The 16,243-nt window shown below is 38.8% G+C and overlaps 1 protein-coding gene across 1 annotated transcript in view; it reads right to left on the reverse strand.

Moving 5' to 3' along the window:
- Positions 1 to 16,243, reverse strand: part of FAT3 (FAT atypical cadherin 3) — a 211,087-nt gene that overhangs the window by 105,626 nt on the left and 89,218 nt on the right. The window contains exons 6-8 of the mRNA XM_036743967.1: positions 15,618 to 15,757; positions 3,387 to 3,662; positions 2,280 to 2,490 (exon numbers count right to left, since the gene is read on the reverse strand). Of these exons, the coding sequence (XP_036599862.1) occupies positions 2,280 to 2,490; positions 3,387 to 3,662; positions 15,618 to 15,757 (627 nt within the window). The remainder of the gene's footprint in view (positions 1 to 2,279; positions 2,491 to 3,386; positions 3,663 to 15,617; positions 15,758 to 16,243) is intronic.

The raw sequence follows: 16,243 nt of genomic DNA on the forward strand, positions 1-16,243 counted from the left end.
GGGTTTGAGATTCAAAAAGACCCGAGTTAAAATCCTACTTCAGTCACTTGGTCGCTGTGTGACCTTGGACAAACCATGTAACCTTTTCTAGCCTCAGACTCCTCATCTGTAAAACGGAGGTAATAGTTACCATCTTGCAGGGTAATTATGAGGATCAAATGAGGTGATATACATATATATATATATATATATATATATATATATATGTACATACACACATATGTATATGTATAGCGCTTTGTAAAACTTACAAAGCTATATAAATGTTTATTATTACTAAAAAAAATTCCATAAGATATGTTGGCATTTCAGCAGGGTGAAAGGAATAATTTCTCATTACAGTGGAAAATGGAAAATATAGTAAAACCCTGAGTAGTCTTGGGTATGATATTATCAAAGGCATACCTCCAGAGGAAGGTGACTAAGGATGGGGAGGGAAAACAAATCCTGTAACAGGAGGAGTTGACAAAAGAGATGAGGAAGCCGCATCCATCATAGGGAAGACTTGTGGAGCAGGGAGTGGGGACACAGGGCAGCTACTTTCCAATGCCGAAGGGGCTGTCACAAAGAGGAATTTGTTTTGTCCCGAGTAGCTTTAGATTTAGAACCAATGGATGGGAATTACAAGGAGGCTGACCACAGTGAAAAAGAAATTCCTAACACTTAGATTTATCCCAAGATGGGATGGACTCCAGGCAGTGAGTTTTAAGATGTCATTGGAAGGATCAAGCAGGCATTTCCTCCCCTCTATCTTTTTTATTTGTTACAAGAGGTGGCTCTTTGGAGAATGATATATTTGGAAAGGAAAATGATGTAAAAACAAAAGATTTCAATAAAAGTTTTAAAGGAGAAAGTTTATTTTTTTCCCCCAAGTATGAAGTAGGGGTTGGATAAATTAATCAATCAATCAGGCAATAATTAAGAACCACTAAGGACTTACCATGCATCAGGCACTGTGCTAGGTGCTGGGGATACAAAGATATAAATGACCAACATGTAGAAGGGTTTCCTATTTGAAGTAGGAGGCTGGCCTAGGTGACTTAGAAGGTTTCTATCTAAATCTAACTTGAGGTATGTTATCAGAGGGCACAACCTAGGCCCAATGTAGTTAGTTCTCTTTATAAAGAACTTAATGGAGCATCAGACACAATTTGGTACTTAACACACTGAGCACTTTTCCCCTATGATATGATGATTAAGAGTCTCTTTTTAAGGTAGTTGTGTTTTTTTTCCTTCCCTAATATTTTCTAGTCCAAAACGGTCACTGAAACATTCATATTTTAATTGTAACCATTCATGGAAGTACTTCACACTTAAATTAAAGGAAAGAAACCTCCCTGCCACTGGCATGAAAAGAGATCGCATTTGGCATCATCTCTAACAGACATAATGTTACAGAACATTTCAGAAAATATGCAGCTTGAATATTTAAGGGAAAAAAAGAGACAGAACAATCTAAGGAAAAATGTATCAGGAAAAAGAAGACTGTCATTTTTGCTTTGTGGGATCACTCCAGGCATGGCCATTTCATCTCTTTCGTCAAAAAAATGATTTCACTTTTTAATCTTTAAGCCATCGGTTTTACCTTATGGAAGTAAGGCTAATAATACACACACATATATAAAGGAGAGGGATAAATTGACTGCCTGGGAAACTAATATCCTGTAATTATCTGACAGTCCAAGAAGGTTCCAGGCTCCATACCCCCTAATTCCTTCCACTATTGGACTAACCCTTATGTATTGTAGTAGTCTTGGTCTTAGGGGTAGTGGGAGTTCTACTAAACAAAGACTCCTAAGAGTCAGTGTAGAGAAGGCATTCACAGCTGTCAGATGTAGTGATATTCTGTTTACTATGGGTCCAGTCTCGAAGGTAAAAAAGAGTTTGACTTTTGTACACCTTTCCTGCATCTTCTCCACGCAAGAAAAACATGAAGGTAGGGTGAAATGAAGGCAACTGTTTTTCCTCTATGCACTCCTGAATCACTGGGTATTCAGGCATTCCGACTGTCATTCAAGAAAGAAGACAATATACTGTGTGCATATTGTATTTCCCCAGGAGAAAGTAGGGCTTATGTTTTTTTTTAATTTATCCCCTCACACTTTGCACAGATTGGGTATTTAACAAATATTTGTTGGATTAGATTGAATTATTTGGCCAGAGGATGCATTTAGGGATTTTCTGTGGCTATCTCCAGATACATTAACTTGGACATGTATATTAGCCACTGTTCATACCAGACACCAGAGCTTCAGTCTGATCCTAGAATCAGTTCTCACCCGCTTCTATGGTGTATAGGAGCTCTGCATTTTCCCCTCGGTCTTTATCCAGAGCAGTCACTTGCAGAACAGCTGATCCCAAGGCCGCAGATTCAAATACAGATGCTTCGTACAGTGGGCTGGTAAAATAGGGACTATGATCATTGGCATCTTCTACATTCACAATGACTCGGGCCAAGTTTCTCCGATAAGGAAATTCCTGATCTCTGACCTTCAGGCAAACCACAAGAAACAATGACTGACAATCTGCTGTGTAAATGTCTTGTGATGAATGAAAATACAAACGCTTCATTTCTGAACTTGTTCATGGCTAAGTAGTATTGGGATAGTGGGGAGAACACGGGATATGGAGTCAAAATGCTTGAATAAGCATTGAAATCAGCTCTGCCCCTTACTAATTGTATGACCTGAGATAAGTTACTTGATTTTTCCAAACTCCAATTTTCTCAAACAAAAAAAGGGGGGGGGGGTGCTGATAATAAATTATCTTGGCATTGTCATTATCTAAAATAATCACTTTCCATTTCAAAGGTAGGGCCCCTTCTCTTCTATAACTTGGGGGATCCACACATATAAACTCACAATTAATTCTCACTGCAGGCTTCAGTGTGTTTTGAAATCTAATTGAAACCTACTTTACATGTATTCATTGCTGGGTCTTATGTTGACACAGTGAACAATACGTAAGGCTGTTGAACTCCCAAGGACTGTGTACAGTGTAGATCATAGAAGTGATTATCCTTATGATTAATTTCTCAAAGAGTTTCTTAATTTTTCCATCAAATCCTCCGAGGGACACCCAACATTAGACATGAAGAAAATCAAGAAAACAGGGACTATTCCTTCCTTTTCAATATCTATTAAGCATCTGCTATTTGTGCAATTTTCTTGACATTTCAGTTTAGAAAAATATGTAGTTGCTTTCTAGTGACAATAACTCTTCACCTAAATAAAACAGCAGAAAAATAAATGCACAATGAATTGTGAACAGATTAAATTTATGACTGCTTAGTAAAATTTAGTGCCCTTACACATCTGAAAGCTAAGGCACATGCCTTGAATACCTAATGATCCTGTTTGGAGAGCAAATGAATAGTTCCATCTTACCATTATGTTAAGAATGTGCTTGTCTTGGGCCTCATGGTCTAGCCTCTCAGCAATGTACAGAACCCCAGTACTGGCATCAATCCTGAATTTCCTCATGCTTACTGAGTCGATACTGCTGTGGATAGTGTAACTCAGTTTATGTTTTTCATCTCTGTCTGTCGCCTCAACCTGTAGTATTTCGGTGTCTGGCAGTACATCCTCAGAAATCGTGACATCATAACTCGGTTGAGAGAACTCGGGGCCATTATCATTGTTATCCAGCACTTTGATAAATACCTGTGGTTAAAAGAAGACAAGACAGACTGGTGATGCCTCATTTCCTCCACTCGGGACAGACCAAAGCTCTAGGGTCAGGACGACAATGTAAATTGAAAGAAACATCAAAAAGCAATCACAGGTTAATATTTCAAAATGACAAAGAACAATCATGGTCCCAAAGAAGAGATATGAGGAGATATCCCTACCCCACTCCTTCAGAGAGATGGGAGATCAACAGCTGAATACACTGCACATACGTTCAGACTTTTCTACGTATAATATTTTGTCTCTTCCTCCTAATTTCCCCCCCTTCTTTAAGAAAACATGATTTGTTATATAGGATGGCTCTCGGTGGGGGGGGGGGGGCAGGGACAGGGTAAGAGAGAAGGGATAAAAAACCAAAATATGTCAGTAACAATTTATATTAAAAAAAGGATAGAGGGTCAGTTTACCTGATCTTCTCCACCTGCAACTTTGACTTGAAGGCCACGTGTGAGAAAATCTCATGGGATCATAACTCTACAATTGAAAGGGACCTCAGGGGTCATTTAGCACCACCTTTCATTGACAGAGGAAGAATGTACAACCTCACAGTCAGGGCAGATAAGACTGTATAGCTATGAAGTCCAGAAGCAATGCCCACAAAGAATTCTCTCAGAGATGATGTCAAGGATGGGAGTGTAACCTCTGTGTACTGAGCTAATATCAGCTAGAGATGTAGTCACTCCATTCTGGAGAAGGGCTTTAAGGACAGTGATGAGGAGAGCAGGCCAGAGGAGTGCGGAAAGGTACATACAGAGCGACAGGGATGGGAGCAGAAACATCTGTCAAGAAACAAGCATTTATTAAGCACCCACTGTGTACCATGCATTGCGCTGGGCACTAGAGAGACAAAGACAAAAATAAAATAATTCTTGTCCTCAAAGGGTTTACATTCTATGGAGGGGAGACAACATGTAGATAAAGATATGAAAAATCAATATAAGATACTTGGAGTTGGGTAGATCAGGAAAGACCCTATATGGAGGGGTGCTTAAGCTGAGTTTTGAAGAAAGCAAGGGATTCTAAGAGGCAGAGGTTAGGCAGCTGGGTGGCACAATGGATAGAATACTGGCCCTGGAGTCAGGAAGACCTGACTTCAATTCCGGCCCTAGATATTTACTAGATGTGTGACTTTGGTCAAGTCACTCAAACCTCTGCTTGCCTCAGTTTCCTCATTTGTAAAATGTGGATAATAATAGTCTCTATCTCTCAGGGTTGTGAGGATAAAATGAGATGATATCTGAAAAGTGCTTAGCGCAGTGCCTGGCATACAGTAGGCACTATATAAACGTTAGCTAGTATTATGATGAGAGAATGCATTTCAAACATGAGGGGCAGGCAGTACAAAGAGAGGAAAACAGGAGATATTACAATAATAAATAGCTAGCATTTATATAGGTGCCGAGTGTTTTACAAATATTATCTCATTTGATCCTCACAACCCTGAGAGATTCGTACTATGATTATCTGTATTTTGTAGTTGAAGAAACAAAGGTTAACAGCCTCTAACAGGTAGACCCAATATAGTGTGTGAAAAATAGCAAGGATCTGCAGTTTGGGTCAAATGAAACAATATCTGTAACGGACATCTGCAAACTTTAAACCTTCATATAAAAGATCATTACTATTGTATTATTAACAAAGTGTGGGAAAGGGAGGCTTGAAAGAGAGGGTGGTACTAAGTTATAACAGGCTTTGAAAGTCAAACAAAAGAGTTTATATTTGATCCTAGAGAGGTGTTCTTAATGTGACATCCTGAACTTTGTGTGTGCGTATTTTTAAAAATATTTTGACACCCATGTTTCAATATAATCAGTTTTACTTGTAATCCTATATTTTATCTATTGAAAATCTTTAGTATGAGAATTTATCAAAGGCTAAACGTTTATTAGGGGCCTACTGTGTGCCAGGCACTGTGGATACAAAAAGGAGCAAAAGACAATCCCTGTCCTCAGGGAGCTTACAGTCTAATGAGAAGGGGTCCATAGGCTTCACCAGGATGTCAGAGGGATCTTTAAAACAATAATGATTAAGGACCCCTGTCCTACAGTCAATTGGGAGCCACTGGAATTTATGGGTGGGGAAAAGGGAGAATATGGTTAGACTTGGACTTTTAGGGAAAACACTTCAGTATCTGTTTGGAAGATGTTTTGGAGTCAAGCAACAAGACAGAGAAACCAATTAGAAGGCCATTAGGGTAGTTCAGGTATGAGGTAGTGTATTGGGAATCAAGATGGGCTCTAAGCACTTATTCAACCAAGTGCCCTTGAAGAATTTGGCCTTTGTTTCCTTGATTAAATTAGGAGTCCTTGATGACCTCCTTGCCTCAAGGTTTGAAAGCCTTTACATGGGTTTGAGTGACGTTTGTGACATTAGAGGCTTTTAGACCATGTGAGTTTAAGTCACATTTTTGTGACGATTTTAGGTCACCTGGGTGAGTCGCATGTGTGACTCACCTTTGACCCTGAACAAGATATATAAACGCAGAGATTGGTTTTCTCTTTTGGAGCCCTGAGCCACAGCAGGAGTGTTGTGTGACTCCAGGCAAGCCGCTGTTATGAGCGCCCCGGCTTTGAAGAAAGCCCAGATGTTGATGCTTCTCTGGTAACTGTATATTTTGATTTTGTCAGACAGAAATCTGTTGATTTGTGTTTATTTTCTCTGTTTGTGTTTGCTCAGAAGCTCAGGGTGCTAGCTTTTCCCCCTGAGCTAAGTGAATGATATTTGTATGTTGGATTAAAGTAAGATTGTTAACTCCTTAACATTGCTTTCTTTAGTAAAGCAGATCAAAAGAACCTGGGCTTGCAGCATTCTTGTTGTTGGGCTCATGTTGGTTTTTCACCGCCACAGCACCTGCTAGCCGATTTGTTGAAACAGGTAGAAAGAGAAGCAAGAGAAAGTGGTGATGCAGGAGAGGGGAAGAGGGGGAGAGGGGGAGAGTGGGGGAGAGAGAGAGACAGAGAGAGAGAGACAGAGAGAGAGAGACAGAGAGAGAGAGAGAGAGACAGAGAGAGAGAGTGAGAGAGAGCGAGAGAGAGAGAGAGAGAGAGAGAGAGAGATTGAGAAAGAATCTGAGGGGGAAGAGGGCGGTCAACAGTGTCAAAAGTTGTTATCAAAAGCTTTATAAAAGAAGTCAAGAAGAGTGGGTATTGAGAGAAGACCATCAGATTTGGCAATTAAGAGATTGTTGGTAACTTTGGAGAGAGGTTTCAGTTGAGTGATGAGGTTAGACACCAGACTACAAAGGGTTGAAAAGTGAGTGAGAAGTGAAGACAGTGAGTCTCTAGCTTATCCTAGTAATCTGGAAGGCAGGAAAGATATAGGGCATTAACTTGAGAGGATAGTAAAGTCTAGTGAGGATTTTTTTTTCAAGATAAGAGGGAGTTCATGGAAAATGGGAAGAGGAGAGAACAGTAAAGAGAAAGTCTTCAAGTATTGAGGATGCATTCTTTCCTCTCTGGTGAATTCTATCCATTAAAAAAATTAGCTTTACCAAAATGTCAAAAATACTCATATTAAAGGAAGTGGTTTTGGTCTCAGCAGGTTATTAAAAAAATAGAGAGCATCCAAGTTAGTCAAAATAAAATACCTCAACGAAAAAATTATCTTAGAGATAGATCGTCCCTCATCTTTTGAATCACAAAACAACTCTCTAGACCAGAAAAAATCTTGGATGTCCCTATTTCTACCAACAATTAGGAGCTCTGAAAGAGCATGCCTGTTTCTGCTTACCTTGTGCCTGGCCTAATTTACAGTCAGAACAAGTATTTTTCCATAAAAGAATTTGTTCTCCTTCTGTCTTGTTTCCCACAGTTAAGGCATTTTCATATAAAAGACATAATAGGCTACTGAACTTATAAACCAAACAAAATCCCCCTCAAAGCCATTGTGCTCAAAATGGTAACCAAAAGGCCAAAAGAAAGACAGTAAAATCCAAGTAGGACAAAGCTGAATGTACAAAGTCTCTCCAAAGTCATTTCTAATGTTGCCATCACAAAAACCTTAGCTGTATTCACAGATGTACTTGAGTCAAGTCTGGGTAAAGGCCAAACTGAGTTTCACAAATGCTGAGAACATGAAGGATCCTTGGGGCTAATTGCTTGTTCAGGGTTTTGTGTCGCCCTAAAACCTATTAACTATTCAAATTACTTAAATTCTGTTCCACTTGTAGATGCATTTCAAAAGTACACTCTTTTTCTTTATAGCATTAGTATTTTATTGGTTTCAAGGGCAATTTCCCACATTTCCTAGTTTTAAAAGCTTGCACTTTAAATTATCATTTTTAGTTTATCTCCCAAGTTCTACTTTGATGCATTATGCGATGGAGATGACCTTGTATTCTTGAATTCAGGGTCAATGGAATTTAAGTTCTATCAGGGTCGTAATATGTTGGAGATGTATCTGGAATGGCTAGCCAATGAACTGTACTCTGAAGTCTTGAGACCTACAGTGTTTTTTTGCCCAGAGTAAACACTAAATAAATACATAGTAGATTTAATAGAATTAAGTAGCAGCCTAATTAATTTTGGAGATGGTAACAACCAGAAGGCTGCTAACCAGGTGGTGAATGTTTTGCAGCCACAGTTATTCACATAGACCATCTACAAAGACAAAAATTGTTTGTAAACTGGGCTGGGAGAGTCTATGCAGTCTGAAGAAATAATAGGTGCTTGATATATTCAGTAAGTAGAAGACAGCAATAAAAATATGTTCTCCTGTCTTGTTTCCTACAGTTAAGGCATTTTCATATAAAAGATATCATGGGCTACTGAAATTATGCCCCCCGCCCCCAACCAGCAAAGACATTGTGTTCAAAATGGTAACCAAAAGGCCAAAAGAAAGACAATAAAAATCAAAGCAGCATGTTATGCATATTGTCTTAAGAAAATGGTTCAAATCCTCTCTCAGACAGTTACTGGCTCTTTGATCCTAGGGAAATCACTCACATCTCTACCCCAGTTTCCTCACCTGTAAAACAGGTAATAATAAGACCTATCTCCCCATATTGTTATGAAGATCAAATGAGATGATATTTTTTAAGTGTTTCGTAAACCTTAGAGCTCTATATGACAGCCATCCTCATCATTATTAATTATTAGCAAAGATCCTAATTTATAAAACATTAATAAGAAGATGATTATCTTCATTATAGAACAATTAACCATCAGATTATATTTTGAGAGCGTGATTATTCCCCATATTCATGTTTAGCTGAGACTTAGCATAGTGCCTGGCACATAATACTTATACATGCTTGTTGTCTAGCTTACTAACAAAGTTTATAAACACTCCATTCATCCTCATTTTGTATACTTTTCATTCTTTCCATGAAGCCTCCATATAAGATCTGTTTAGCCTTTTTTTTCTAATGATCCTTTTAGCATATTGAGGATCCTCGTAAACCTTCCTGTCTGTCCATGTGGCACTTGCCATTCTCACCACATAACCGTTTTCTGGTTTCTCACACATCCCCTTTTCTGGTCACACTTCCTCTTGATAATGCCATTTATACCACTTCTCTCAAGGAGGTTATTGTCAGTTATAATTGTATGGTGCATGGTTCATGGCGACCCAATGCCTGCTTTAGGTCACCGTGCATCTATTATCTTCTGCGATTCCTATAAATTGTGATTCTTCTGAGATGAGGCTATGGCATTCTGTGATTCACAGCCATAAAACACTGCCAATAGAATACTTGTATTAAAGAGAGGTGCAGTAAGTATTTTTGAGCTACTCAGCAAAGTGCCCAGATAGCTGGCGTTAACTGTCCCATCACTATTCAGACTCAGAGGTGCTCCTCTAATAGGTTCCCCCCACCCAAAAAAAGTAAATGATTAGAATAGTTTCACATTTCTAGTAAATAACTGAGTAGGCTTTGTCACCATCTGATGATGATGATAACAACTGCTAGTATTTATATGGCACTTCACAAATATAAACTCTTTTTCTCTTCGCAAAACCCTGGGAATTAGGTGTTACCGTCATCCCCATTTAACAGATGGGGAAACTGAAGCAGACAGCGTTTAAGTGACTTTTCCAGGGTCAGACAGCTAGTAAGTGTCTGAGGCTAGATTCCAACTCAGCTCCTCCTGACCCCAAGTACAGCATTCTAGCCAGTGGGTCACCTAGTGGCTAGATGGGACGAGTCAATTCCATCAACGAAAAGGAAAATTTGTAAAACCCAACCCTCTGTAAGATTCTTCTTTGGTCTGAACTCCATGCGTGGAACACTGTTCTACTGGGCTTGTTTGTTTCTCAGTGGTTGTTTTTCAAAGAACAAGAAGAAGACAAGGAAATTCCGAACTTTTCAATAGGATGGTTTATTCTTTGGAAGAGGACCATTTTGGTATTATTAATACTCCAGTTACAATTAACTAAGAAGAAGAAAAATTGAGATACTACCTCGATGGGAAGCTAGGTGGTTCAATGGATAGAGTGCTAGGTGTGGATTCAGGAACACCTGAGTTCAAATCTGCGCTCAGACATTTAATTGCTATGTGATCCTAGGCAAGTCACTTAACCCCTCTTTGCCTCAGTTTCCTCAACTGTAAAATGGGGACCATAATAGCACCCTTCCAGGGTTGTTGTCAAGATCAAATAATACAATATTTGTAAAGCATTTAGCATAGTGCCTGGCATACAGTAAGTGCTTATAAATGCTTGTTCCCTTCCCTTTCCCACTGTCCCCATGAGGACAGTAATCATGTCCAATTTTATTTCCATATCTCCTGATTGTTGAATGAATGAATCTGTACTATATTCACTTTATGGATTGCCTATTACAGATTTCATCATGTTGGGGAACAACAAACAAGCCAGGAATACCCAGGTTTTCAGCACGATAATACTCCATTACCACAAAACCTCTCTCAAGCTAGCACCACCCTAGAACCTCAGCTGCATGTTACTGGAGGAACTAAGGCACAAAAATACTAACTGAAACTCAAAGGTAATAAAAGTACTGACATTGAAATAAACTGTACCCCAGCATATTTAAAGAGATCTTCAATCTCAGTTTCCCTGTTTGACATCTCCCAGAATGCTTCTGGGCTACATTCTAATGCTACCACTTGTTGCACCCTCAGGCAATCCAAGTTAGTTTTTATGTTGTCATAATCAAAACATAACTAAAAAGATAAGGACAGTGAAAGCAACCAGACCTAGGATTTTTGTTGGTTTGAGGAACCGCCAGGTGAAGAAACTCCCACTACCAACGCAGGTTGGCTTAGTCTCTGTAACTTAAGTCACGGAGAGTTGCCTAAGGTATGTGCCCAAAGTCACAGAGCCAGCTGGTGTCAGAGGCAGAGATGGACTTTCTGGCTTCAAGGCTGGCCTTCCAGTCACTACACAACTCCTGTCTCTTAAACAGAAAACCAAATTCTTTAAAATCGCACTTCATATTTTATAAGGCCAAACAGTCATAATTCTCAAGTTATCCATTGTTTTGAGAGGGATATCAACTTCACTGCCTCTCTTCCATTGGCATGGAAAATGGAAAAAAGAAAGGCTTATATATAAATCTAACACACATATGAATAAGTATTTAAGAGTAAGGCAAACCAAATAATTTCCTTTCCTCCAACTAATCTTTTTAACTGAAGTGTGACTGGAAATCATTTTAATTTGTTAGAGGGATAGGCTATCCTGACTGATTCTGCAGATATGTGAGAAAATCTGACACAACAAGTAATTTCTCCTACTTGCAATAGTGTGTAATAGGATAAGCTACAGTGAAAGGAAGCATGCTGTTATGGAAAGGGCACTGTGTCTGGAGTCAGAGTACCAGAGTCACTCTAGTCCACTAGCTCACTGACTGACCTTGCCAAGTTAGACCACTTTTCAGGGTCTCAGTTTTCTCCACTACAAGAAAGTAAAAGACCTGGAAGAGATTAGCTCTAATGTTCCTAGCAAGCTCTAAAAACTTTGTGATTTTACTAGGCTTTGTGAATGATTAGTTAACAAACTACAGATAGGACTCCATTAGTGAGAACAATGGATCTCGTTAAGTGGTCTCATTATTCATATGTACACTGCCCATTTCTATTGGGCTAGAAAGAATGACTCTGTCTTAGAAAATTATAACTTCCAATAGTGAGGAAGAAAATCAATCACACGAAGGTTGCACGTATTAGAATTCAAACTATTCCAAGTTATAATTCTGTAAGATACGGTCATTGTTTCTAGCCCAGCAGAAATATGCAATGTGGATTTGGATAATGAGACCACTTAATGAGATTTATTATTCGTACTAATGGGGACCTAGCTGTGATATTATGGTCACAAATGGTAGCTCTTTACTGAGACAACCATCTTGTAAATGGGTTCCTTAGGTTACAAATACAACTTAATCCACTTTGCTTCTTTAGCAAATCATAGCAAACATGACTGAACTATTCGTTATTAACTGATGATCATACAATGCCTCTAGGTCATTATTCTGAATGCTTGCTATATAGTTATTGTATACGGAGAAGATTGTTCTAGTTTTAGTTAATTGGGATTTTTTTTGTAGTACATACAACATTTATTATACTGGCCTGAATTTAGGACATTTCTTCCAAATCTAGCCAGAGTGAGCAGGGGAATGTTGATTGGGAGACCCAGACCCAATGACTTCCTCCTTACCAAGGGGCAGGTAACCATTACCATCAACAACAAACAACAAAAAGAGGTACTGAACACAGAGCAAAGAAGGCTTTATACTTTATTAGCCTTTTAGGAAGGGGTGAAGTTTTTCAGTTAAGCTTAAGGCAATTAGAGAGTGGCTAACCCATGGCTGGCTGAAATTCTGATCCTAACCTCTAGCTGTATCTCATCTCTAAGCAAGGAAAGAGATATGCGAGCTGAGAAAAGTGCCAGCTTTTGGGAGCTGAGGTGCAGAGGGTGGGGGGACACAGGGAGATCAACTGAGTAACCCATCCTGGAGAGACACTATGTCTGGGAGGAGGAGCTTGAGGATACCCGGAGAAGGGAAGGGATACTAAGCTTGAAGTACCCAAGGTATGAACTACCTGGCTCCTTCTCTCTACTAGTGTATTCATTGTGTGTGCCCACTCTTCCTACTGATGCTGTAGATGGTTGTGGGAGAGTGTGCCCCAGTAAATAATAACAATAATAATAATGTTAATAATAATAGCTGGCATTTACACAGAGGTTATTGTGTGCCAAGCACTGAGCTTTACAAATGTGTGTGTGTGTGTATGTGTGTGTATAAATATATATATATATGTGTGTGTGTGTGTGTGTGTGTGTGTGTGTGTGTATGTATACCTCATTAAATCCTCACAACAACCCTGGAAGGTAGGTACTATTATTACTCCCAATTTACAGAGGAGGAAACTGAGGCAAACGAAAGTTAAGCGACTTGGTCAGGGTAACTCAACTAGTAAGGGTCTGAAGCTGTATTTGAACTCAGGACTTCCAGACTTCAAGTCTAGCCCTCTATCTACCATACCACCTTGGCTCTGGATATTACACTATGCCTGTCTGACATTCCGGGAAGCTCTATAAACACGAAGAGCTTTTTATAAAACATACTTGGCCTTAACTTGAAACACATCAGATCACAGTTCATGATTTCTAACTGGGCCAAAGGGCAAAAAAGTGTTTGGAAGGGAGATTGGAAAAGTGCTGTGGAATAGAGGATATTTATTTCATTGATGATGGTCATCTGTTTTATGGTGAAACATTAAGATGAAGTTTTTTTTTCTTAGAACATATTTCTGCAAAATGTCACTAAACTCAAGTTGTTTAGTTTAAGTTTAGTTTAAAAACTAAAATGGCTTAGGCAAAGCAGTGATCATGCTGTAACTTGCCAAAGACGACATGGAAGAGGCCAGTAGATCCCTGACTTCTCAGAGTCTGAGTGGGATTTCCATTCCCCTATGTCAGAGCCCCATCTGCAGAAGGGTGCCTAGCAAACACAATTTTCTTGGGTGATGCTGACAATAACCCAGGTTTTTTTATGTTAAGACAAAGATGTAGTGATGCATCTTGGATGCTGCTTCCATGTTTTCCTCCACCATTTTCATGAAACGATAGACTGTCATTAGTGTGCTTGTATCAGTCATCTGCAGAATGTCAGCCTTCTTGAGGGCAGGAACTATGGTTATTTTATTTTATTTTTGTCTTTGCATGTCCAGTGCTTCACATATAGAAGGCACTTTGTAAATTCCGTGCTGAATGCTGGCTTCAGAATTGAAGAGGTCTTAATAGTTTCATCCTATGCTCTCACCTAGCTTTAAAGAGCTTTAGAAAACAAGTCTTATTCTATTTATTCCTAAATGTGGCTTGTGAAGCATAGTTTTTTTTCAAGCTGCTTCGTCTAAGTGCTCAGCAGCCATAAAACGTAGCAGAAAAGAATGGAGAATATAATTCCACTGTTTATTTGTATTTTAATCAAATATGCCTCTAACTGTTTGTTAAATGGAGCTCAAAACCAGTGGTTAGAGTTGCTGAGACACTGGTTAATTTAGGGACCTCATTTGAAGTGACTTTCAGGGAGACAGGAAGCTATTACTTTATACTGATGAATAGTTTGTTTTCCATGTGGGTTGCTTTGTATTTGATGTGTTTCTCCAAAAAATCATATATTTTTTAACCAGCGCAGCAACACTGTGGTATCCACCGTGATTAGGTCAGTCTGAATATATCTAGATTTCAACCTTGGTAATAGCCTATACTCAAAGGGAAGAGTCTCTCCACATTTCTGGAGCAATGTTCAAAGAGGAGATAGTGGCTGGAAAAGGCACATTTGTTATTGTCTTAGGAGAAATCAAAGCTTATGTGATATTAAAATAACACAAAACAAAAGGAAAAAAACAACTGAGTCTTTGAAGTTAAAAAATTTCCACAATATATGCTAATAGGCTTATTAAAAACTCCTCATTGGAAAATAAAGAAATCCTCAAAGCCTAACTCTTTTCTCCCCAGAGTTCTACTTTGTCAGCCTGTGCTAGCGAGGTTTAAGAATGTCATTAATAATGAATTAATTGTTAATGCTGTCTCTGTTACTGCCCCGTCCCCTCACCAAAACTATTTTGTATTTGCTCAGTCTACATTTTTGTTTATCTCTCATTTTGGTTCTCTCTAGTAGAATGTAAGCTCCTTGAGGGCAAAAAAAGATTTTATTTTGGTTTTTGTATCCCCAGCACTTAGCAAAGTAGCCTTCAATAAATGCATACTGTATTGACCTAAACTCTATGAAAAGTCAAGGGCTTCTCATTTTCATCTCCAAATTACCTTTCATTTGGTAACCCCAACGAGGAAATGCATTTAAGTACTAGAAGGAATTTAAGGCAGGATGCAGAGGCAACAGTGCTGGCCCAGGAGTCAGGAAACACTGATTGGAGTTCCACCTCTGCTGTTAACTAGTCGGGTAAATCAGGGCAAGTGACTTACCCTCTCTGTACCTCAGGGTTCCTCAATGGCAAAGAGGGTTGGATTAGGCAATCTACCATTAAAGATTCTCTAATGCTATTACTATAAAAGGAAGTGGGGGGGGGGGATGGGCCCAAGAAGAGTAGAATGGTTTTCCCAGAAGGCCTATTTTTATTCCTTTTTGGAAGTTTAAGAAAATTATTTTACTGCTACTGCCGAAGAATTATACTCATACATGCACACTTGTGCATACTCATATACATGCAAGCACATGCATACAAATCAGAAAATGAAATTTAACTGTTCCTTCCAAAGAAGATTTCTAGAAAAGAGACAGTTGACTCGTAAAATAATGTCACAAAATCCCATTCTCTAGCTTGCATGTACTAGCAGCTTAGAAAACAACAGAAATCCATACACATTCAATCAGCTCCAAGACAACAACTTGTCAAGGAGAGGAAAATAAAAAGCATTCATTTCTTTTTATTTGTATGCACCACAATTTAATTAGGATCTTTAGTATTTTCACAAGTAAATAATTTAATGGTCTACCTGAGTGACAGCCACATTTGTTCCATCGGTGACTTCCACACTCATATTATAGATGGACCTCTGCTCTGCATCCAGAGGTTTTGCAATGACAATTGTCCCAACACCTTTCTCTGCGTCGAATGAGCTGTCAAAATTCCCCCCTGACGATTTCACAAAAACAAAATGAAATTAGCATATTCTGGGAAATGATATGTGCGCTGACTATGTACTTATGACTGGAAGCATTTCTATATATACTTCTTGACAGGCATCCCCGTGGCGCCATTTTGTACAAATTAAATGGGACCTTTTTGTTTTAACCTAATTTATTTTTTTCAAAGCACAGCCTCTACAATGCAAAACAAATGTCACACACAAAAAAAAATAATGCAAAGAAAAGGATCGGCAGCAATATTGTTACAGTAACTGAAGCATAAACACTGACTGTAGAAATATAAAGAAAGCTATCAAGTCTATAATCCCTTCCACCTCCTGTGCTATAAATCTGCAGACCCTGTAGGCTTTTGAATTCTGAGTGTATTATTTTCAAGAAAGAAACAAACACATAAATATCCCCATTAGTCAAAGTAAGTACATCAGCAGATGAAAATGAACTGACACAATGCGATTCACATGAGGGTTGATGG

This window comes from Trichosurus vulpecula, chromosome 2 (genome assembly GCF_011100635.1).
Source record: "Trichosurus vulpecula isolate mTriVul1 chromosome 2, mTriVul1.pri, whole genome shotgun sequence".
Classification (NCBI taxonomy): domain Eukaryota; kingdom Metazoa; phylum Chordata; class Mammalia; order Diprotodontia; family Phalangeridae; genus Trichosurus; species Trichosurus vulpecula.